General features: G+C 37.5%; 1 protein-coding gene across 2 annotated transcripts in view; it reads right to left on the bottom strand.

The window, feature by feature from the left end:
• The window catches only part of LOC106056491 (cyclic nucleotide-gated cation channel beta-1-like), a 260095-nt gene that overhangs the window by 78532 nt on the left and 157672 nt on the right, over nucleotides 1-23891 (bottom strand). For both annotated transcript variants that reach the window (XM_056012728.1, XM_056012727.1), the window contains 2 exons: nucleotides 15925-16564; nucleotides 2275-3368 (listed from right to left, as the gene is read on the bottom strand). In XM_056012728.1, the coding sequence (XP_055868703.1) occupies nucleotides 2275-3368; nucleotides 15925-16502 (1672 nt within the window). In that variant the 5' untranslated portion in view covers nucleotides 16503-16564. The remainder of the gene's footprint in view (nucleotides 1-2274; nucleotides 3369-15924; nucleotides 16565-23891) is intronic.

Genomic DNA, 23891 nt, shown 5'->3' with positions numbered 1-23891 from the left:
CAATTCACTACATCTCAAGGAAATATTACATGACAAACCAGTGAGTTTTCGAAACAACATTTTATAAATGTTTTTTGTTTTTAAAAAGTTAAATTATTCTATTAAATGTTACCTTTAATGTTTTTTGCAATTAACATTTACATATCAATATATTAACATATGTAGATAAAATAAACTATAATCTAAAAGGCGTATTACCTACTTTGTTTATCAAATCTTAAACGTTTATAAGCGCGAGATCCAAGGACAATTAATACTCCGTAAACACAGCAAAAGAGTAAGAATTTAAAAATAGAAAATGGGATTCCCTAACTCAATTTCTAACGCTGTTTCTGTTCTTAAATTAGAAGCAAGTTAACTATAATTTGTCTATATATAGTTTCCCAGCTTTAATGTTGAAGAATTTTTTTATTTGTTTTGTTTCAGAGCACCTTTAGTTTCTTCTTTCCGCCTTTATGCCCAGCGCCCCCTTACCGCCCCATTTTGTGCCCAGCGCCCTCATACCGCCCCTTTGGCTCTCAGCGCCCCCCAAAATCTCGAAAACGCCCCCTAGGGGGCGATATCGCCCCCGTTGAAGACCACTGGTCTAGTCAAACAAAATTCGTGCTGAAATTCAAGTCCAGTCATAATCATAACAAATCACGGCAGATTTCGTAACACTCCAAGTCCCAGGCACATGCTTTGCATTTTTTTTTTGTTCTGTTTCGTTCGATGTCAACAGCGTACTTTTGGTAGTTCGTGGCAATCGTGTTGTTTGCACTGGATCGATAGCCAATGAACACAGGGGAGGTTATCGGACCTGACATGTGTTTAGCGAACCACTTTTCAGCGCGTTGAGATTTGTCTGCCCTTGGCTGGATGGTAAATAGAGGGAAACAAATCAGAGAGAAGGAGAGAGATTTTCAGAGGAAGAGAGAGAGAGAGAGAGAGAGAGAGAGAGAGAGAGAGAAAGAGAGAGAGACACAGAGAGAGAGAGAGAGAGAGAGATAATAAAAAAAAACTACCAGTAGGATCGCGGGATGGATGAATTGAATCGATGAATAATAAATAAATTAAAAATAAAAATAAGTAAATAAATAAATATATATAATACATATTATATATATAAAGAGAGAGAGATATATATAAATAGATGGATAAATGTATGGTTTATATATATTGTAATAAACCTGATGGTGACACAGATGGGGGTAGAGTGGTGAGTGTAGACAGCCGACGCAAATCGCCCCAGGCCAGCGCTAGGGGAGCGGTCAACCGTGACGAGTTACGACGGTCAGCCAAGACTCTGTGAATAGTGCTCAGGAGCGTCACGAGGGATGTCGTCATGTGATTACCAGAAAGGTCGAGCGATGTTCCGTCCGGTTCTTGAAGGCTAGAAGGGACCCTATATAAAGAGCGGGAGGTATCAGAGTCGAGTCGGTCACGACTTCCCGATCTACGAGTCTGTTCACTACGTTACGGCTGAGTTCAACAGTGCACACCGTAGCCAGTGGAGCTCGTCCTACAGTACAGAGTTGATACGACGGTTCATATATCTAGAACATTGTACAGTATGTGTTACGTGTTGCCAATTGTACAGTAATGGCTGTAATTTATTGGAGATGAAACTTTTACGTTATTTTGGAAACCCTGAATTGTCAATTTCTTTGAGTTGGCAGTGTCGTTTGGTAGTTGCAGAGAGCCTGGATAGTGAGATTCGTTAATATATAATATGCATATATAATATGTATAAATATATACAGACATATAGATAGACAGACAGACAGACAGACAGACAGAGAGATAGATAGATAGATAGATAGATAGATAGATAGATAGATAGATAGATAGATAGATAGATAGATAGAGAGATAGATAGATAGATAGATAGATAGATAGATAGATAGATAGATAGTTAGAGAGATAGATAGATAGATAGATAGATAGATAGATAGATAGATAGATAGATAGATAGTTAGAGAGATAGATAGATAGATAGATAAATAGATAGATTTTTTAAAAAATTGTGAGAGGTGAGAAAGAGAGAGAGAGGGAGTAAGAGAAACGGAGGGAATAGGAGACTTAACTAGAACCAGAAAAAGATCGGAACATAAACTGGTCATAACCAAATCTGAGTTCAATTTATTTCAACTCTTTGCTAAAGTTGCCTTAAAAAAAAAAGCCTAACTCTTGTGTTTAAAACTACTGAATGGATGTTATGTAACATTAATAGGAAAAATAGTTGACTTAGATGGAAGATTCCTAGACAGTGAGTGTATTAACATTGAAACTCACCCTGAAATTCCTTTCTGGCAGCGCTCACGTTGGTGACAATGTTGGCGATGTGCCCCAGCACCGTGGCGAAAAGCAGCAACGCAAAGAGAAGCTCGAATATCACAAACAGATACTCCAAGAGAGATTTCGGTGTAGGCGGATCTCCAATCGTGGTCAACGTCCTCACGCTCCAGTACAGGGCGTGCAGGTACTGCAGGAGCGTGTCTTTATCCTTAGGGAACGCCCACGTGGAGCTGAGCTTGTCCATCTTGGATACCAGGATGAAATACAGGCAGGCGTTCCAGTGGAAGAGCGCCAAGAGGTAGTGGATGAGCGTGGCCGTCCGTATCACGTTGGGGTAGTTGGTGTGGCGCTCTGTACGGTCGAGGAACGACCAGAAGCGGTAGACCTTGACCAGGCGGAAGCAGCGGAGGATGGAGCAGAAGCCGATGCTGAGATAGAGGAAGTCGATGGGAAGGAGACACAGGCAGTCTATATAGAACATGGTGGTGTTCATGTAGTGTATCCTTAATTTGGTCGGGTCCGTCTGCAGGACACCGTCCTCCAAGTAGCCCGACCGGAAGTGGAAGGCGATGTCGAGGATGTAAAGCAGGTCCGCGGTGTAATCCAAAGTGAACCAGATGGCTATGTTGTTTGAATTTATCTCCTGGAAAGCAAACCTGTAGATCAGGACCCAAAAATTGTACAGAAAGGCCACGCTGACCACGCTTGACCACCAGTAGCAAAGTCGACCCGAGGGGTCGAAGACAAAAGTCCAGTTGCAGCCGTCTCTGTCCGAGCTAACGGAGGCTGGTGTTTCTATCCGATTATCCCCTTTGATGCTCTTCCTCCCGAAATCACGTTTGATCTCTTTCCGCCGTTGACGCCTCTGGGTGCGCGTGGTGTGAGCGATGATGTTTCCATCACTCGGTCGGGGTTTCTTCATAAGCGACGTCTGCGCTAGGGAGAAGCGCTTGCGGTTGACCTTGACCCTATCCAGCCTGCTGCTAAAGAGGTCAAGAAGGCTCTGCTTGGATGTTGACTTGGCTTTCTGCTCGATCACCTTGCTTGAATAGATGGGAGATGATAGGCTGATTCTATCACTGGAACTCAGACTGGGAGGGGAAGATGGGGGAGGGGGGGGGGAATACAAGAAAAAAAAAAGTTAAGTCTAAAACTGTGATGAGAGAAATGTTTAAATAATCAAAACATGTATAAAAGGTACACATTATAACCTTTGAACACAATGACTTTGTTTGTGTTTTATTTTGATGCTGCTAACTCAATAAACGATTGTTGTTTTTTTTTACTGTCTTTTTGTTTGTCCGTAATGTTATCGTAGCGCCATGAGACTACACTATGTTTGTGAAAAGAACCATACAAATAAAACAATTATAATTATAATTATAGTAATAATAATAATAATTATTATTATGGAATTGAACAAACAGTCATTCTGGTACTCCCTAGGTCGAGCTACATTAGAAGAAAATAAAATTCAGTGTAGTTCCCTTAACAGTATCCACTGAGGAATTTTCTGGTGATGTGGAAGTTCTGCAGCAGTACTGCCCTCCAACAGAAAACGAGAATCTCCTTAGGAATATTCAGGGGCATCGATTGTATCTGTGAGGCCAGTTGTCTCTATCCCGTTGGTGTTATATCAACAGAGTATATTGTTATTTAGTTATAACAACAGGGTCTATTGTTATTTAGTTATAACAACAGGGTCTATTGTTATTTAGTTATAACAACAGGGTCTATTGTTATTTAGTTATAACAACAGGGTGTATTGTTATTTAGTTATAACAACAGGGTGTATTGTTATTTAGTTATAACAACAGGGTGTATTGTTATTTAGTTATAACAGCAGGGTGTATTGTTATTTAGTTATAACAACATGGTCTATTGTTATTTAGTTATAACAACAGGGTCTATTGTTATTTAGTTATAACAACAGGCCAGGGTATATTGTTATTAAGTTAACTTCCATAGACAAAGAAAATCCTAATCGACCACTGGCGGACAAAGGTTATGCTTGCCCTGGATGTGCCAAAAAATGTAGGTCACAGCGGTGGCTGCGTTGCCACGGGAAATACTGCATTCCTCATTTATCTTCGGACTCAAAGACAAGCCTTATTATTATGGATACTTCATTTGGAACCTTAGATTTTCATATTTTGATCTTTTTTTTTTCAAAGTTTGTATGTGGTGAGTGGTACAGTGGTGAGTGGTACAGTGGTGAGTGGTACAGTGGTGTTAATGAAATTTTTGTTTGTTTTTCTAATAAGGAGTAAATCTGGCCTATTAAAATGCACCTTTTTGTCAGTGAAAATATGTCTATTCTATTATAGTAAGTAATTTGTTGGCTCAATAACCGTATGTGGCGAGACTTTGTAGCAAGCGGGCGTATTTTTTCAAATCGCCAAGGCTAGGTGATTATTATTGAATTTGAGTTTTGAGTTTAGACACATCGGCACAATTTAGGCCATGTCGCGCCCGTGTGATTATTATTGTTATAACGTTATTTATTATAAATCTAACTGCTGCTGGCAACGGGGTGTTTGTGGATGAGAAGTGAGTTTTAATTACGCCATTAGTAAACCCCAGTCCTGCATTCTAGAAAAATAACATTTCTATGAGTTAGTAATACAATAGGATCTAGATAAAATACTGTTAACAAATGATTGCACCCAGGTTAAAAGAAATGTTCTTCACAATTGAACCAAGCGCTATTTGGATTGGTTAACAGATGCATTAAATTAAAGCAAATTAAAAATATAAAAAAAGTATGTAAGAGCAAAAACTGCACATTTATGTCTCAGTAGATTTATTTCCTTTTTTAGATCAAACAAAATTGATAATTTATCACTGATTAATTAATAATTTTTTTTTATTGATTCATGTCTTTTTAGGGACAATAAATAATGAAGCAAAGGTTCAACTTGATCTGAAAACGAGAAGTGGGAGACAAAACGTGTACAAAGTCTGTACCAGACAGACAGATGGAGCGGGTGGACATAAATATAAGTTTGTAAAGATTTTGTTGAACAAAACAAAAACAAGTAGCCTTAAAAGACAACGTGTTCTCCTATTTCCCATGTCATTCGTCCCTCCATCAAAGTGTGGCTTGACCTCAGACTTCTTTGTTTTCAATGTGGTATATTTGGTTCTTATTTGTAAATTATGCATGTGCTTTTTTTTTTTCATTTGCATGAATTGTGACAAACAAAAAAAGGCCGTTTCTTACGAAATTTAAAAAACGCGATGTCTGCATTCCATCTGATACAATTTGTCCTCACTGGTAAAAAAAAGACCAGAGCCTAAAGAGGTGATCCTTTCAAGCGTGTATATATCTATTTAATGTAGCGAAGAATGAATGTATTAAGTCTACGCTACACTTACAGAGATCAACGCAGGCGCTATTTTGCCCTCACAGACATAGTGAACAGCAGCTGGCAGCAGATGGCCTCTGAACGAGACAGCTGGAGAGAAAGCTCGCCGAGACACATACTTGAGACCAAAGGAAAAAACTTTGACAAAGACAGGCGCAGACGACGAAAAGAGAAAAGAGATTCTTGGCGGACAACAGCTTTGTCTGCATCAGATGTGGCGAAATATGCAGGCCGCAACTGGGTTTGTCTGGCTAGCTGAAATACAGCAATTATCCTTAATCTTGGAAATCGAAGGCAATGTCTTACGCCTATTTCGAAAGTATCTTAGTTTAAAATACTTAACAATCATTATACTTTGGGAAACCCTAATGTTCCAATGTCAGCGATCAGCTTATAAGATAGATTATTTAATTTATCAAACTGTGGGATATGTGACTGATTTGTGAAAACTCTTAGCTTCCTATCAAAGGACGGGGCGGGAGGCTCGAGTAGGTATGTGTTTACTTTTTTAAAAAACGTCTTCTCTGGTCCACAATATAGATACATTATAGATATAGATGAGCTATCATCATGCGCTACAAAAAAACAATTTAAAAAAAAAAAAACATTACAAAGACGGACTCTGAGATCCTTAGTATGAAATGAATATTTTTTTTTTACAAAGCGTATATCAACTCATTCTGTCTGGTAAATAGTTAATTCTACCACAACCATTCTCGGATCAAATTGAAACCCTTCACGAATATTCATTGGCATATACATAAATCAATACAAAAAATGTATCAATTATTCAAATAACTACTGGTAATTAATTATTTTGTTTGATACGGACAAGGGAAATTAATCCTTCACAGATAAATATGTAGGATTTGGTCCCCTTAGTTCACTCTATTTCTCTATAACAAAACACGAATCAAGTAAAAAATGAAACAATTAGTAAGTTAATTCATCGTAATTAATTATTTTGATTGACTTCGAATAACGGAAATAACATACATTATTGAGAGATATAGTTGTACAAGAGGAATTCTTCCCGTCAGATAAGATTTGTTTTTTTTTAAATTCTTTTTAAAAATATTTTGCTAGTTTTAAATATTCCAACACTCAGGGATTTCATTCTATACAGACTGCAAGTGGCTCATTTTGTGTCCATGCATTGAGAATCTAGGTGGGGAAATACCAGACAGTAACGTAGGGCGTTTTTTTTTTTTTTTGTACAGATGGAAAAGAGAGAGGGCGCCAATGTATTGTGAAATAAAGAGTTTTACCCCCCCCCTCCCTCCGCCCAAATTCTCGCCAAATAACCGTTTTATCAAAACTCATCTGGTTTGGGTCACATTGACCACATGGTCAGATACACTCCTGCTATTTATAGCTCCTGTTGTTGACATAGAAAACAAAACACCCCCACCCTCTTCTCCTTTCCTCAAAAAAATCAGGGCAGGGATGTGGGGGGTAGGTGGGGATGACGGAGGAATAGAGTGACCAATCTAATGATGTTTGAGGATATAGCCAGCATAACGCTACAGATGATATTGAATAATGAAAAGTAATACCATTACTAGAATGCGGTACGCTCAGCAACATGGAAATCTTAAACTAACAAGGTTTCAATTACTAAATTGAAGTATCGACCGACGGCCAGTGAGTAACAGACCATGGCTAGAAATCAACTCGTTTGGTTTGTTATCTTGTCACAGTCTTGTTTCTATTCAGGTTAGAGCTTCTCTTTATACGTCTGTATCTCTCTTTTTGTTCTACGAATTTGTTTTTATATCACAACTCTGTCTTTCTGTCTGCCTGGTAAAGGTTTGTGCACGTTATTTCTGCAACACCCATTGCAGGATCAAGTTGAAACTTTGCACAATTATTCATTGCAAGAGACAGGACATAATCAATTAAAGAAATAACCAAATTAGTCAATTAATTACTCTTTGTTTCATACCAAGAAGGGAAATTAATCCTTCAGTATTCACTGATACGGCTAAATATGTAGTGTTTCGTCTCCTTAGATAGTTGAACACGTCATTTCTCCCACACCCAATCTCGGATCAAGCTGACATTTTGAACACTTATTTTTTTATCTGACAAAACAAGAATCAATAAAAAAAAACACAATAAGTTAATGAACTATTGGTAATTAATTATTTTGTTTGATATCTCGAACAAGGGAAACTGGTGTGGCAGTATAAGTTGAATTAATTTCCTTTATTCCTAACAGAGAGAAAAGTGTGAACCTAACAATAGATAACAATAAAACCAAGAAATGGCGTGACGTCAAAGCTAAACATACATCCAAATTCTCTAAAAAATTCGGCATATAAACAAATTAGCTTAATTTATAATGTCTTAAAGGTTAAACAAAAAAAGTACTAATAAAACCAGCATTATAGATCTAGATGTAGAAATAGGTTTTAAAACAAAATATTAAAACATTCGAAAATGTTTTCAGCACAGCGCGTGGTGGCCGAGTGGCTAGTCACTTGACTTCTGAACTGAGCGGTCCCGAGATCGAATCCCATTGAAAACTGAAGTTTTGAACTTCGCGATTTTCAGGACGCACCTGAGTCGACCCAACTCAAATAAGTCTGGAAAAATGAAGGCCGGTCGGTCGTTCTTCTGGCTACATGGCACCCTTGTTAACCCTCGGCCACAGAAACAGATAGTCTATCATCTGCACTTACAGGCTCGCGGATCCCAGAGGATTCAACTGATGTGCACACAAAACAATAACATGTGAATCTTGTAATAGCAATGATCTTATAAGACTATAATAATAATAATAATAAAAAACAAAGAGGTGATTGGTGCGATAACGAACCTGGAGGATGAGCTCAAATGTCACCGAGACACCAGACCCTGAGTGAAATAGTAAGGCAGGAGCCATGACCACTGGCCATGTCGATGGTTCGATTGCTTCCCTTGACTAAACTCAACCCGCCAAATGGAAAGGCCATTAAAACATTACTACCACTTTGAACAAGCTGTCACAAAATACTCACACTAGGTTATCTCCCCCTGCCCCCCGCCATTTTTTTCCCCAACCAAACCTCATGCTATTGTTGGTCACTCCTCCCTCCTTCACTTCTCTCCTCCATTACGCATCATGATCCTCATTTTTTGTTTCTCTTTCATCTTACCCCCCCCCACCTCTCTTCCCTTTCCTCTCTCCTCTCCCTTTCATTTTCTGCTCCCTCTGGGTCCTGCGTTATGTAAACTGGACGCTGAACTCGACTCAAAACGAAACGGAAATACCCGATCTCACCTCGTCTGCCAATCAAGTTGATGATTGCTTCAAGCGGAGACAGAGATGACTTTAAAATTTGGCATAGTTCGATCCTAATCCAAATATGAAAATACGAAAATTTATTGTGTATAAATTAAGCAATGAATTAATCGATAGATCAATCAATCAAGTGATAATTTGTATGTACGTAACAATCTTTTAGTCATCTATCTTTCAGAAGTTTCTTAATGCGAATTTGCGTTATTGTTAATAAAGTTGGTTTAGTCCCCTTTCCATTGGATTTTTTAGTTGAGGCTTTTGATTTTTGAAAATTATTTTATCTTACAAATAGATATTTCAATTTTTTTTCAAATTTATCATTTCATTGGGACTTTGAATTATGTTTGACTTACGTTTGTTTGAAGTATTCTTGTTTTCAATTTCGTTTCGTAATCAATTTTACTTTCTGTTTTTGTTACCGTTTCTATTAACAATAACCAGCGATATATGTGTACGGGAGTGTCTCTTCAAAATAGGGCGCCACAATTCATGAAAAAGTGATTGAGATGAATCATAGTCGTTCTACTACTGAAGGAGGCCAATGAATATTAACAATACCACCTATTACCAACCATTATCGTTTGTTATTATAAGCAGCCATACTAATTTCCAGTAATTTCCCAACAGAGACGGGGTAGAGAGTGGCGTCTTAGGGGCCCTCAGCCCATCGTACAAATATTCGTGACCCTAATTTGACACTCGACCTAGATCCCGCGCGCTGCTAAGGCCGTTTCCCTTAACCTCTTATAATCTACTTAATTAACCAAGCATGCATTATGTCACCTTTACCCCACCCCCACCCCTTTACCTATGCTATTTCAAAGTTGCAAACGTTTGTAGTAATTGTTTCGTTAATGCTCATTCTCTTACGTTTGATTCTAAACTTTTTTTTTTGTTTTTAGCGATTTTCAAGTTTTAAAGCCATCGTCACTATCATTAACATCAACAGAGACACAAAAACAATATCTGCAATAACAACAACATAACAACTGGGGTGGTGGCTGAGTGGTAAAGCACTTGGCTTTTGAAAAGAGGGTCTCTGGTTTAAGTCCTGGTGAAGACTGAGATTTTTGCTTTCGGGATCAATTGGGCACCCAGCTCTAACGGGTATCCGACATTAGTTGAGGAAAAGTAAAGGCAGCTGGTCGTTGTGCTGGCTACATGATTTTCTTATTAACCGTGGACCAAAGAAACGGATGACCTTTACATCGCTTGTCCCATAAATCACGAGGTTTGTTTGGGAAACTTTACTTCATACTAACAGGACTATATGAATGATTCTTTGTTAAAAAGCTGATATTAACTCTTTCTCTCCTAACTGACGATACCAGCGTTGATTCCACCAGAATGTGATAAATAGTTACGGAGAGAAAGTATTAACTCACTCTAATGATGTGTCTGTTTGTGTGAAGTCTTTAATACTCCCCTCCCCCCCCCCCCCCCCCCGATCCCTATTCTCGGATCAAAGAACAATTATTCATAGTTGATGACATTTTATGAATCAAAAAAATTAACCAGCTAGTTAGTCCATTAATGGTGATAAATTAACATTTTCTTTTATGTAGAAAAAGGAGCGATAACACGTGCAATATTTAAAAAAATAGGGCAGTGATTGAATGGTGCTCTCCCTTCCCTCAATATAAGCTTTGTTTATAAAAAATGTATTTTATTTTAATAATATGCTTTTTATAATTTATTTATACAGAGACTGGTGGTCATAACGGTTGAGGAGTTAGATGCTAACATATTTATTAAGTAGGGAACGAAAGAGTAATAGTAGGGTATCTGTGTGTGTGTGTGTGGTTCATTTTTATTAAAGCTGATCGTTGAGTAAAAAAGCTGACTTTAATTAATTAGTCACGTGACGAGCTGATCTGATTATGTTCATGGGTACAATTTAAGTGTGATTGCCAGAGCGAATTGGTCAAACTAATGTCGTTTGGATTAAAAAGAATATTTTATGACATGTGGGAACTAGGGTTAGGGTTAGGGAACTAGGGTTAGGGTTAGGGGACTAGGGTTAGGGTTAGGGGACTAGGGTTAGGGTTAGGGGACTATTGCTGTATCTAGGCGCACACAAAAGGCGGCCATAAAAAGAATAATACATTTACGAAAGCCAGCGACACAGATTGTTAAAATGTGAGCCGTATGTGTGGAAAAAATGCTTGACAACCTAACAAGGGGGCTAGAGTTTGAATCCCGACGCGAGCAGAGTTGTGTTTGATGAGTGCCTTAAGGCAGCACTGAAACCTTCTCTCCTATTCCCAGAGATTGGACGATAGCGCTCTGGGTATACTGTGAGCAGTGAAGATGAACTATATAAAAGCAATAAAAAAATGTTATACGAAATGTTAATTCATTGTCTCTATCTACCAAGCTATCTATCTATCTACAAACCTACAAAATCTATCTAAATCTATCTATCTATCTATCTATCTATCTATCTATCTATCTATCTATCTATGTCGGTCTATGACATTACAGTCTGTCTAGCAGAATGGACAGTTTGTCAGTGTATCTCTATATTCTGCCCCCCCCCCTTCACCTATTCACTCTGAGATCTTGTGAATTCCATCAAACTGACAAGAACGTAAAACTGTTGACGAGGGACACACACACAAAAAAGAGAATTTAATTGTTTCATTAAAACTCTCTCATCCAACTTTTTATTTTTATGGAGAACTCGTTAAAAGAGGTATTCGGGTGTGTCCTCGTGTGCGAGAGAGTGGGGGTCTGAGAGAACGAAAGGGAAACAGGGAGACAGGGACAGGGAGACAGTGACAGGGAGACAGGGACAGGGAGACAGGGACAGGGAGACAGGGACAGGGAGATAGGGAAACAGGGAGACAGAGAAACAGGGAGACAGAGAAACAGGGAAACATGGAGACGTTGAAAAGGGATACATGGACAGGGAGACAGGGAAAAAGGGAGACAGGGACAGGGAGACAGTGACGACAGGGAAAAAGGGAGACAGGGGCAGGGAGACAGGGACAGGGAGACAGGGACAGGGAGACAGGGACAGGGAGACAGGGAAAAAGGGAGACAGGGACAGGGACAGGGAGACAGGGACAGGGAGACAGTGACAGGGAGAAGGGAAAAAGGGAGACAGGGGCAGGGAGACAGGGAAAAAGGGAGACAGGGAAAAAGGGAGACAGGGAAAAAGGGAGACAGGGACAGGGAGACAGTGACAGGGAGACAGGGAAAAACGGAGACAGGGACAGGGAGACAGGGACAGGGAGACAGGGAGAAACTCTTTTAATATCAACATTCTTTTCAGCTCTTTGTTTTTCTCTTTTATTAGTCTCTATTTATATCTGAATCCTTTCTCTCTCACTGGTAGTCAATTATATACACTTGTTACCAGCGTAATATAGGCTATACCAAGCTTAGTCAATTATATACACTTGTTACAAGCGTAATATAGGCTATACCAAGCTTAGTCAATTATATACACTTGTTACCAGCGTAATATAGGCTATACCAAGCTTAGTCAATTATATACACTTGTTACAAGCGTAATATAGGCTATACCAAGCTTAGTCAATTAGATACACTTGTTACCAGCGTAATATAGGCTATACTTAGCTTAGTCAATTATATACACTTGTTACAAGCGTAATATAGGCTATACCAAGCTTAGTCAATTATATACACTTGTTACAAGCGTAATATAGGCTATACCTAGCTTTGTCAATTAGATACACTTGTTACCAGCGTAATATAGGCTATACCAAGCTTAGTCAATTATATACACTTGTTACAAGCGTAATATAGGCTATACCAAGCTTAGTCAATTATATACACTTGTTACCAGCGTAATATAGGCTATACCAAGCTTAGTCAATTATATACACTTGTTACCAGCGTAATATAGGCTATACCAAGCTTAGTCAATTATATACACTTGTTACCAGCGTAATATAGGCTATACCAAGCTTAGTCAATTATATACACTTGTTACCAGCGTAATATAGGCTATACCAAGCTTAGTCAATTATATACACTTGTCACCAGCGTAATATAGGCTATACCTAGCTTAGTCAATTATATACACTTGTTACCAGCGTAATATAGGCTATACCAAGCTTAGTCAATTATATACACTTGTTACCAGCGTAATATAGGCTATACCTAGCTTAGTCAATTATATACACTTGTTACAAGCGTAATATAGGCTATACCAAGCTTAGTCAATTATATACACTTATTACCAGCGTAATATAGGCTATACCTAGCTTAGTCAATTATATACACTTATTACAAGCGTATTATATAGGCTATACCTAGCTTAGTCAATTATATACACTTGTTACAAGCGTAATATAGGCTATACCAAGCTTAGTCAATTATATACACTTGTTACCAGCGTAATATAGGCTATACCTAGCTTAGTCAATTATATACACTTGTTACCAGCGTAATATAGGCTATACCTAGCTTAGTCAATTATATACACTTGTTACCAGCGTAATATAGGCTATACCTAGCTTAGTCAATTATATACACTTGTTACAAGCGTAATATAGGCTATACCAAGCTTAGTCAATTATATACACTTATTACAAGCGTAATATAGGCTATACCTAGCTTAGTCAATTATATACACTTATTACAAGCGTATTATATAGGCTATACCTAGCTTAGTCAATAAGAAACGCTTGTTAGAGGTGTAATATAGTACTCACGAGTGTTTCCCAAGCTTTTTACTTAACGAACACATCGCACATTCTAAGTATTTAGCTTAACATTCTCTTCCTTTTTAGAGATTTTAATTTATATGATGGCTTACTAGTTAATTATTCCAGTAGTTCGTGAAAAACCTATTCAGGTTTCCTATTCAGGTTTCCTATTCAGGTTTCCTATTCAGGTTTCCTATTCAGGAACACAGTTTGGGAAACACTGGTGTTGTCACGTCACAGTTCTTAACTGCCCACAGGTTGTTACCTTGTAGGCCAGTGTTGATGCCTTCTATAAAAAAAAAAGGCCTCGCTAGGATGTGCACAGATGCTTTAGCTGCAGAGCCGGTCGCCCAAACCCATTCCTGATTTCTAGGTAACGAGCTGGTATTAAGGGTAAACTACCACATTCCATCAGACTCTGCTTACATCAGAATCTAGTCGCACATTTTTTGTGCAATTCATACACATACTTTTACAAACCGTGGCCTGGCTTGCGGGTCTTAATTGGTGCATCACCGCGAGACCAATCATTATGGAAGGCCTCAACACTGACCTGCAACGTCACAGCCTGTGGGCATTTTAGACCAACAGCTCGTTGCTACGTGACAGAAACGACGTCACAGGTTGCGACGTCACGTGTCAGTGTTCAGACCTATAACAATCGGTCTCGATCACTGATATAGTGTATTAGAAACAATAAAACAAAATAATAATGTTAAAGGCCTAAGTAAAGTGAATGCGTGAATCTAAGATGTTAATAAAGCAAAGTTACAAGGACAGTTTGTGTGGAAACACAAACTCAAAATTGGCTCCGAAGTGTTCCGCTCAGGCAGGTTAAAAGGCAGGTTTTAATATTTCAGAAAGAATGTAAGAAACTATGAACTACAAACTACAGCCATATCTCCGTCGAAACAAAAAGAAGAAGCGTGCTCGTGTCGAAAGTGTTGCCGATACTATTGTATTGTTAGTTCGACTAACGGATTCAGGATACGGAGATTTGTTAATGATATTATTATAAACATTGTTAATATTCATGTGCATTCGATGAACTGGTAGTTATAAAGGTATAGTGAAATCCTAGGCGTCACTTTCAAGGACGGCATCACTAATGAACAGAAATTTTATGAATAAACTGGTTGCATATTTGATTTTAAAATTTAAATTTTTTGTTTTCAGAAAAGAAAAAAATTAGCCCTAGCATCAGAACTTTTGAAAGGTCTAACTCTAAAATATGATGATGTTGGATTTTCAATATCTTTTCTAGTTTATGAGATCTTAACGGGACGGATGGACGGACGGACATTCACACATTCGGGGGACGCTAAAAAAATTGATTTTTTTAAAAATGTAAATCTAGATCTAGAATGTAAGGATATTCATTCCAAAGTCTTCATTGCCTAACACTTTGAACTCGCTTTGACACACACCTAATGGTTAAGTGAGAAGCCAACACTATTCAATGTTGGTGTATACTGTTATATAGTAATAAAAGTAATATATGAAATGAACATCTGTCGCTTATTGACTAATATGGGTTAATGGAGTTAGGAACACTCATGTCAACATTTTGAATCTGTATAGTATATTACATATGTATGAATATGCATTTTTTTCTATATAAAATACATATAGATGATATAAAGCAGACACCTGAAAATCAGAAAACTAGTTTACATACATTAGTTTTTTTAAATACGTTTATTAGGCTAGGAAAGGAACTGGAAGATATATGTGTTTTTTTGTTGTTGTCGTTTTGCAAACCTATATCTTCTTATAGATCTACAGCCAGGGCCTGATTTAAGAGAGGGCAGGGGGGCTGATTCCCAGGGGGCTCCAGAAGATAGGATTCCCCACTATAGAGATTTTTAAAAAATCAGAATTTTGAAGAGTTGGAAACTTTCGCGGTTTTAGTAAAGGCAACACTTAAAATCTTACAGTTGAGACACTGTCGTGGTTGAGAAGCGTCCGCTTGTAGCGTGCTTGTAATATAGAAATAAAGCTCCTGGATTACTGAAGTGCTTCAACCCCTCCATAAACTCAAAAATATATTTAAAAAAAACACTAAAATATCCATATTAAATATTTAATAAAAAAGAGATTAAATCTACAAGTACTCTATTCCTTTCTTGTAAAATGGCATGCAGTTAGATATAGCCTAAGTAGTACTTTTAAAAAGTAGATTTTTATTCAAACTATCGAAAAAGTGTAAGGGCCTCCATAAAAATCCTGCTCCGAGGCCTCCACTTAATAAAATCCGGCCCTGTCTAAAGATATAAAAAAAAAAGAAAAAAAAAAAGAAAGGTTTCTTACTGACCGTTCTCCAATAAGCTTGACTCGATCTGTGGATGTCGATTGAGAAGTAAATATAGATCCAGGTGGTAAAGTCCTGGGCCCGTTCGCTGTGACCGCAGCCTGATGTTGCGGAGAACGCGAGAGGTACAAGGGCGCGGCAGAGGAAGTCCCTCCGAGCCCTCGTTCAGGGCCGTCTCTCAATCTCGACCTCTCCTCGTCGTAGAAGTCATCCGGCTCGTTGCAGTGTTCGTTGTTGTAGAAGATGTGTCCCACCTCATCGCACGCCCGATCTCCGCCTCCGCTGTCCGAGCCCCCTGCGACGCTGCTGCTCCCTCCGAGTCGCCTCTGCTGCTCGGCAAGGCCGATCCCGCGGTGGGTGCGGAAGAGCCTCCCGGTGCTGCCGCTACCGCTCTCTGTCCTCTCGTCCTCCTCGTCCTCGTCCTCCTGAAGGTCCTCCCTGGAGTCCTCCTCGACGATGGTTATCTCATTGTGGGCGAGCTCGTCGGCCCCGTCCGCCTGGAGCTCCGACTTAGCGCAGGGCGTGTACCTGACAGAGACGCCACTCTCTCCGGGTTTCCGTCTGGTAAGCACACCTGACATAGTGACCTTGAACCTGATCCGCCATATAGGTTAATTTGACCTTCACATGAAACAGGAACAGCCTGAGGGAAAACAATAATAGCATATTTTCATTCGAAATTGATCACAGATCTTTAGATATCTTAAGTATGTACATTATATTTATATTCATCCGTATGAAGATGAATGTGTTTAGTAATCAGCTGTATAATAATAGTATAGGGGGCGCGGTGGCTGAGTGGTTAAGCGCTTAGTTTTCGAACCTGGGGAGCTGGGTTCGAATATCAAAATCTGAGATGTTAGGACTGAATTCTTGTCAGCCTTGGTCTCCTGTTAACTTTGGAGGAAAAGGGGGGCAATTTAGGTTGTTGACTTTAAGATTGTTTTTGTTTTGGATTGTTTCACTTTGTGAGATGTTTTTAGAATGGACTGTAACTCATAATAAAACATTGTGGTTTTTGTTCCTAGTCCAGTACAGTTGGATTTTGGTTATAGAGTAAAAGTGTAGACTCGAATTAAATTATTTCTGTATAGCTATTATTCAGTCTATGGGATATTGAGCTGTTATATATTAATTAATGCTAAATATTTGATTTGCATGAGCTGTGCTTGTACTTTCATTGCATAAAAATTATTAATAAGATATATGTCCGTAAATCGGCATAATGAAGCTTCATTCTGTCTTTATATTTGTCGTTACGGTATTGTTCATGACCTGGCTACACGTGGTATTCAGGCATTGAAATACACAGACGTATATTAGAGAAGTAAAGAACCTTGACATGAGATTTTGAATCCGGGATTTTTAGGGCGCCACAGAGACCAATCAGATTTAAGGGAAACCTGACTTTAGTTGGGGAAAATAAAGGCGGTTGGTCGTTGTGCCGGCCACATGACACCCTACTCGTTAACCGTTGGCCACAGAAACAGATGACCTTAAAGATAATAATAATAGTCTGCATAAGTGCGGAGTCCACTGCGGTCACCTAAGGCCGGCCCTGCAAATAGCGGCGTATGCTACGCCGCCGGTCGACTAGTAGTCTTTATTGTCCGTAAGGAAATTTGTCTTACAATTTGTGCATTACACCAAACAAAACATTATAACTATAGAACACCAATATGTACATTCACACATGACTCACTGACATCTTTTGTTCTATAGATCGGAAGGTCTGAAAAGGGATGTTTACTTTCTTTGTACAATAGTGGACTATAAAGTCACATACTGTCAGCTACACACTTTCAGTCACACACAATTAGTCACATGATGAGATTTTGAAATTCACACAATTATTGAAATGCTGTTTAACTTTTAAAATAAATTATAACATCTGGATGAATGGCTTAATTTATTTTAGATCAAACCAAGAAGGGTGAAATTGTGCTATCAAAACAGTTTTACCTTTTTTTTTTTATTAAAAGAGGACACGATTTCAAGTGGCTTCAATATATCTTAGAGTTTAACAAATCAGTGAGTTGAACTTAGTTCAACGTCAGAAAATATTTCAAGTAATCAAAAGAAAAAGTACACTAGACTTTCATGGCTCGTTTGGAGACTGGTATTCATGGAGGCAAGGCTATAAATAGCAAGCTTTTTTGGTGTATGGTCGTATCTTTACACGAAGTATTAAAAAAAAACAATTAAAAAAATTAAATGTAATATTTTTTTTTGCACCTATCAGCACTGTAATATCAAATTTCTAAGATCTTTGTAGTGTAAGGTCATTTGATTATTTAGTTGGTTACAGTGATCTATTAATACGGCGTACTTTAACATTGTTTAGCGTGTTTGTTTTTTAAATATTTCAACCTTCCATTTTTATGTTCCATTTTTTTAAAAACTTTTAGGTTCTTTCAAATGAACACCACATTTCTTCACACCGTCTTCTTTTCTACATGTATTTCCAATAACGAATGTCGTTTTCCATTAATACATTTTGCTATAGAGGACCATACTAAAGGTTATTCACAGTAATCTGCTCTTTGCATTTTAATTGGATTCACAGTGCTGAAAAGTGCTGAAAATTATTAAATGTTTTTTAAATTTGTTAATTTGATCTTAGACTTAGATTCTCCAACGCCTTTCGGCGAATTGGGCGGCAATCTGTCTCTATAGGGATCTGTCACTGGGCAATGTCTGAAGCCTCCTTCCACCTGAAGTCCATTGCTCTGAGGTCCTCCATGAAAGTGTTGCGCCAAGGTGTAGATATTTGATCAATACAACCGTATTATGTATATCGGACACACAAACTATAATAATTAAACAACAACTTATTATTTATGGATGTACTTTCATTTCATGAAAATCACCAATGAAGTTACGATCATTAGATATGTAGACAGAATGTATTCTATCGGTCGGATGAAATTACTATAGGATTCCAGCCTCAATCTTGGCATTATTTCTAGTTATGATTCTATGTCACCTCTCGGATGATTGTATAATTAAGGAAAGTTAATTATAAAGCAGTGTAGTAGTTATTCTTTATTGATATGCCAAAAAATCAATTTTTATAGAGTCAACGCCAGGTTGACATTGCAATAAAAGCGATTGAATCATATCATGCCGAGCACCTCATTGTAGCCTTCAATCTGCAGTGGGTTTTTTATGGTATTTTTATAGATTGGCAAACTATAGAAGTAAAGATTTATAATACTTGTAATTCTATTATGTAAATGGTTAGCTAATATATATATATATATATATATATATTTATATATATGTGTGTGTGTGTGTGTGTGTGAAAGCTGTGAACTCGTTGCTTCGTACACCACAGCAATGCATGTACAGTCCCTCAGAGCACGAGGAATTCCCAGACCTCATTTATCCAAGCGATATCTGGACTGGACATCGTTTGAGAGACACTGGACCAAAAGAGTCAAGGCATTTCATCTTGGCTACAAATGTAAAGGGGATTTAGAAACACGAATTAAACAGTATTTTGTTTCAAAACCATCTGCTTGTATTGAACATGTGTTAGTGTGTGTGTGTGGGTGTTCGCCTCTTGATCTTTGTGTGTTCGTGGTCGTATGAGAAGAAAAAACGTTGTTCTGAAGTTGAACCTATATACGAGTCTTAGGTACTAATGTTTATTTATTTATTTTTTTTAACAAAGTTTATATCAACTCACTCTGTCTGTCTGGTAAAAAGTTTGTACACGTTATTTCTTCCACACCCAGTCTTGTATCAAGTTGAAACTTTGCATAATTATTCTTTGGCATAGTCAAACGTGAAACAATAAAAAAATATTGACCAATCAGTCAATTAATTCATGGTAATTAATTATTTTGTTTGATACCAACAAGAGAAATTAACACTTCAGTAGTAAAAGATATGGTTAAATATGTGGAATTATGCCCGCTTATATAACTGTTAAAGTTATTTCTCTCACACCCCTGCTCGGATCAAGTTGAAACGTTACACAAGTATTAATTATACATAATAAAACACGCAGTAATTAAAAAAAATAGATAATTGATAAATTAATAATTTAATTAATTAATTTTTTTTATATCGATTAAGGGAAATAGCTTGTACATTACTGAGAGATATAGTTTTAAAAATTTATATCAGACAGGCTTTTTTTAAAAAGGATTTTTAATATTTTGATTATTATGTTTCACAACATTAGTTTTGTTTTTCCTTAACCAGTGACATTATTACATTGTAGGCAGCCGTGCTGCGCAACAGTTAAAACCCCCAAATATGAACAAACACTTCTTAGGCCCATTAGTTGTAGCCCTCTTGTCTGCCTGCATTATAAAACCCCCTCCCCCCCTACGCAACACACACTAGTTTTAAACCTCTAACCTCTCTCCTCAACAAAACACTTTTTTTTGGCCCTTGTATATTCAGTGGAACAGCCAGCATTACAATAATATCACATAATATTTTGGGCACCCTCCAAGAGAAAGCCCTCATTCTTAACCACGAACTTTTAGGCCGCCCCACTTTTTTTTTGTGGTCTCCCTCAAATGAAAGGTTAGTAAAGCACTTCTTTGGATAACGCGTTGCATCCTAGCATATAATAATGCACACACACTACGTACATTTATTTACCGGTACATTTTTGTACCCGTAAAAGTACTGATACATGTGTTGAAGCTTTGCTCTTCCAGTGGACCACTTTGAATGAAGAAACATCGCTATTCACGACTTAGTTCACTCTTTACATGTTTTTCTTTTTATTTTGTCAGTCCTACATCTAGATCTAGAGATGCACCTTACTTAAAATAACAAACCATCTTACACCCCCTCTTTTTTTTTTAAATCTTCTTTGTAAAAACACATTTAATAATTACACTTATAATCCCTCACATTCACTCTGTAGCTCTAGAGGAAAATTAGATTGAATATCTAGATTTAGATCTGTGTAGAAATAAACAGCAAAAAATGAAACGAAAGAAAGTTACGCCCCTGGAAAGTGTAAATAAGTGCTTCAAGTTGAAGGTATTTTTGTTTTGTATTTGAGATATTGAAATGTCTTATCTTATATAATACAGACGTTACTTCAAATTAGAAGATGATTACGTTCTACGCGTCATGCATTCAGTCATGCATATTAACCAATGACTTAAATTCTGCCAAGTCACTGGTTTTCCTGGTTAGCACTAGGGAAGAAGGAGTATTTGTACAAATGTGTGCTAACATATGGAATGTGCAATGTGCCTTTATCTTTGTGTCTTTCTGAGTATTTTATTAAATTTTGTTTTTGAAGATTATGGTTCAGTGTTTTATGTATAATTGCTGGTTTACTTTTGAGTCTTCTGTCCTGAAGGCTTTCTAAATTTAGTGATTTTACTAAAGGTGTTACTCTAGTCAAATGTGAATATTCGTTTGTTATGAATCTCACTGCTCTATTTTGTGTCTGTCCCAGTTTCTTAATGTTTTCTTGAGTTGAGGGATCCCAAACAGAGGATGCATATTCTATTATTGGCCTAACCTAACATTTTAGTTTTATGTTCTTATTTGATGTCGGCTTTCAAAAGTATGTAGGGTTGAAATCACGAATTAAAAAAATATTTTTGGTAAATATAACCGCTGCGATTTCGATCTAGAAAATGGCTTTCGTATTTTATTGTCCACAGTAATTGGGAGAATTAGTTATTATCAGTCAGTCAGGAAAGAGGAAAGTGGGCAGACCCAAGCAAACCTGGAAGAGGTCAGTCATCAGTGAAGCTGAGGGTAATGGAATGACATGGGAGCAGATGAAGAAAGCTGCTCAGAACCGAGTTCGGTGGAGAAGTGTGGTTGCGGCCTTAAGCTCCTCTGAGAGTACACAGGATTAAGTCAAGTAAGTCATTCAGTCAGTCATTAAGACTTCAAAAGTAAATTTTAAATTATTCATTCAATTTCTTGAAAATATTTATTGTCTGTTGAAGACATTGCTTTTCTTAAACTTTCTTTTTGACAAAGTCTCTAGTACACTATTTCACCTGTGAATGTAACTAGGTAGTTAAGTGTAATGAACCATTCATTTTTATGTTGGACCTCTTGGCACCCTGAATGGACAAAAGCCGCCACCAGTCCGTCCGTCTGTCAATTTTAGATCTCAAATAAGCAATAGAAAAAAGATTACTTTAAAAAAAAAAAAGCTTATCTAAAGGAAGGAACCGATAACTACTGTCATTTTTTACTGAAAATGGCAGAGTTTAGATTCCTTTCTGATATATAAAAACAAAAATCAATTAATTTATTAAGTTATTGGTTAATTTTAGGATTGGTTCGTGTATTGTCATCGACTATGAATAACTATGCCAAATTTCAACTTGATCCGAGAATGAGAAATAGGAGAAAAAACGTGTCTAAATGTAATAAGGGGATTAAATCCATATATATATATATATATATATATATATATATATATATATATATATATATATATATATATATATATATATATATATATATATATATATATATATATATATATATATATCTTAGTTAGCTAATTATTGGAGATTAATCATTTTGTTTGATATTGAAAAATGCTACTTAATATATATATATATATGTATATATACCATGGGCGTAGCCAGGATTTTTTTTCGGGAGGGGGGGGTTTGGGGGTGGGGATTTTTTTCTCCCCCCCCCCCGCCCCCACCCCCCGCTAAAAAATATATTTATATGTATGTATGTGTGTGTGTGTATATAATCTTTATTACATTCTAACCCATCATTCTTTCGGAAGACGCTTATTGTGCCCTAGAATAGGTTCTTCCTGGAGTTGGTGGAAAAATTGTAGACTTCCGCCATTGCTAGCAAGGGGGTCTGGGGGAGCGCTAGGAGCTCCCCCAGCGCGATTTCCGATATTGAAAGCCAACAAAATGCATATTCTGAGGTATCTATAGTGCATTTTCCTGCTATTAAAAAGTTTTATTTCAAAAACCTAATGTGTTATTCTTACTGACTTAACCCTCCCGCGCCGTTCGGCGCATTAACCGTCAAGCTGTTTCCACAAAAATCTGTCACTGGTAATGTCTGAGGCCTCTTTCCACATGCTCTGAGGACCTCCATAAATGTGTGGCGCCAAGTTGTACTAGGATGTCATCGCAACTCTTCTTATGCCTACTTCATTTTGTCGGAGAACATGTCCCGCAAACCTTATGCGACGCTCTGTCACAATCTTACTAAGGGGTCGACTCCCAGTTTGGCATAGGATTTCCTTGATTTACACCCGATCTCTATAACTGACTCATAAAATCTGTCTTAGCCATGTTTGTTGAGCCACATTTAGTGCTTTTCCATTTCGGCAGATGACTATTCACTGCACTTTATTAATTGACCCCCGCCACTGGTAGAAATGTGTAACCTCTCTTGAATACGCTCTTGGAATTAAGTGACTGTAGTTTGCTTTAGATTTTATATCGAAAGGGGAAGTTTTATCGTCAAAATCATCTGTTGGGGGTTTTAAACTAAAAAATCTCTGGAGTTATGTTTGTTTTAAAATTCAAAACCCCATTTAGCTACGGTCATAGAATTTGGTGACTGTAGTTTGCTTTAGAATAATATTGAAGATAAAGGTTTTCCACCTCAAAACGGTCAGTAAGGATTTTTAACTCAAAACCATCTGGAGGGGTTTTAAACTTTAAAAATAAGCCATCTGTACTAAAAGGATTTAAACTCAAACCCCCAATTGTCTTGGCTACGCTAAAATAATTTTAGTGTGTAATTTATTTTTTTTTATATTCAAGAGGTATTTTTTATCATCAAACCACTCTGAAGGGAGGTTTAAACTCAAAACTCCTTAGCATTTTGAGTGCGTAATTTGCTTTTTTCTTACATTGGAGATGTAATTTTTAGCTTCAAACCCCGCTTGCGGGGGGTTTAAACTTAAAACCCCTTCTGCTACGCTCATAGATTTCTGAGTGAGTAATTTTCTTTTTTTATATTGAAGAGGAATTTTTTAG

This window comes from Biomphalaria glabrata, chromosome 15 (assembly GCF_947242115.1).
Source record: "Biomphalaria glabrata chromosome 15, xgBioGlab47.1, whole genome shotgun sequence".
NCBI lineage: Eukaryota > Metazoa > Mollusca > Gastropoda > Planorbidae > Biomphalaria > Biomphalaria glabrata.
Note: the sequence above shows the minus strand (reverse complement) of the source record. Positions and strands in the feature narration are given on the sequence as shown.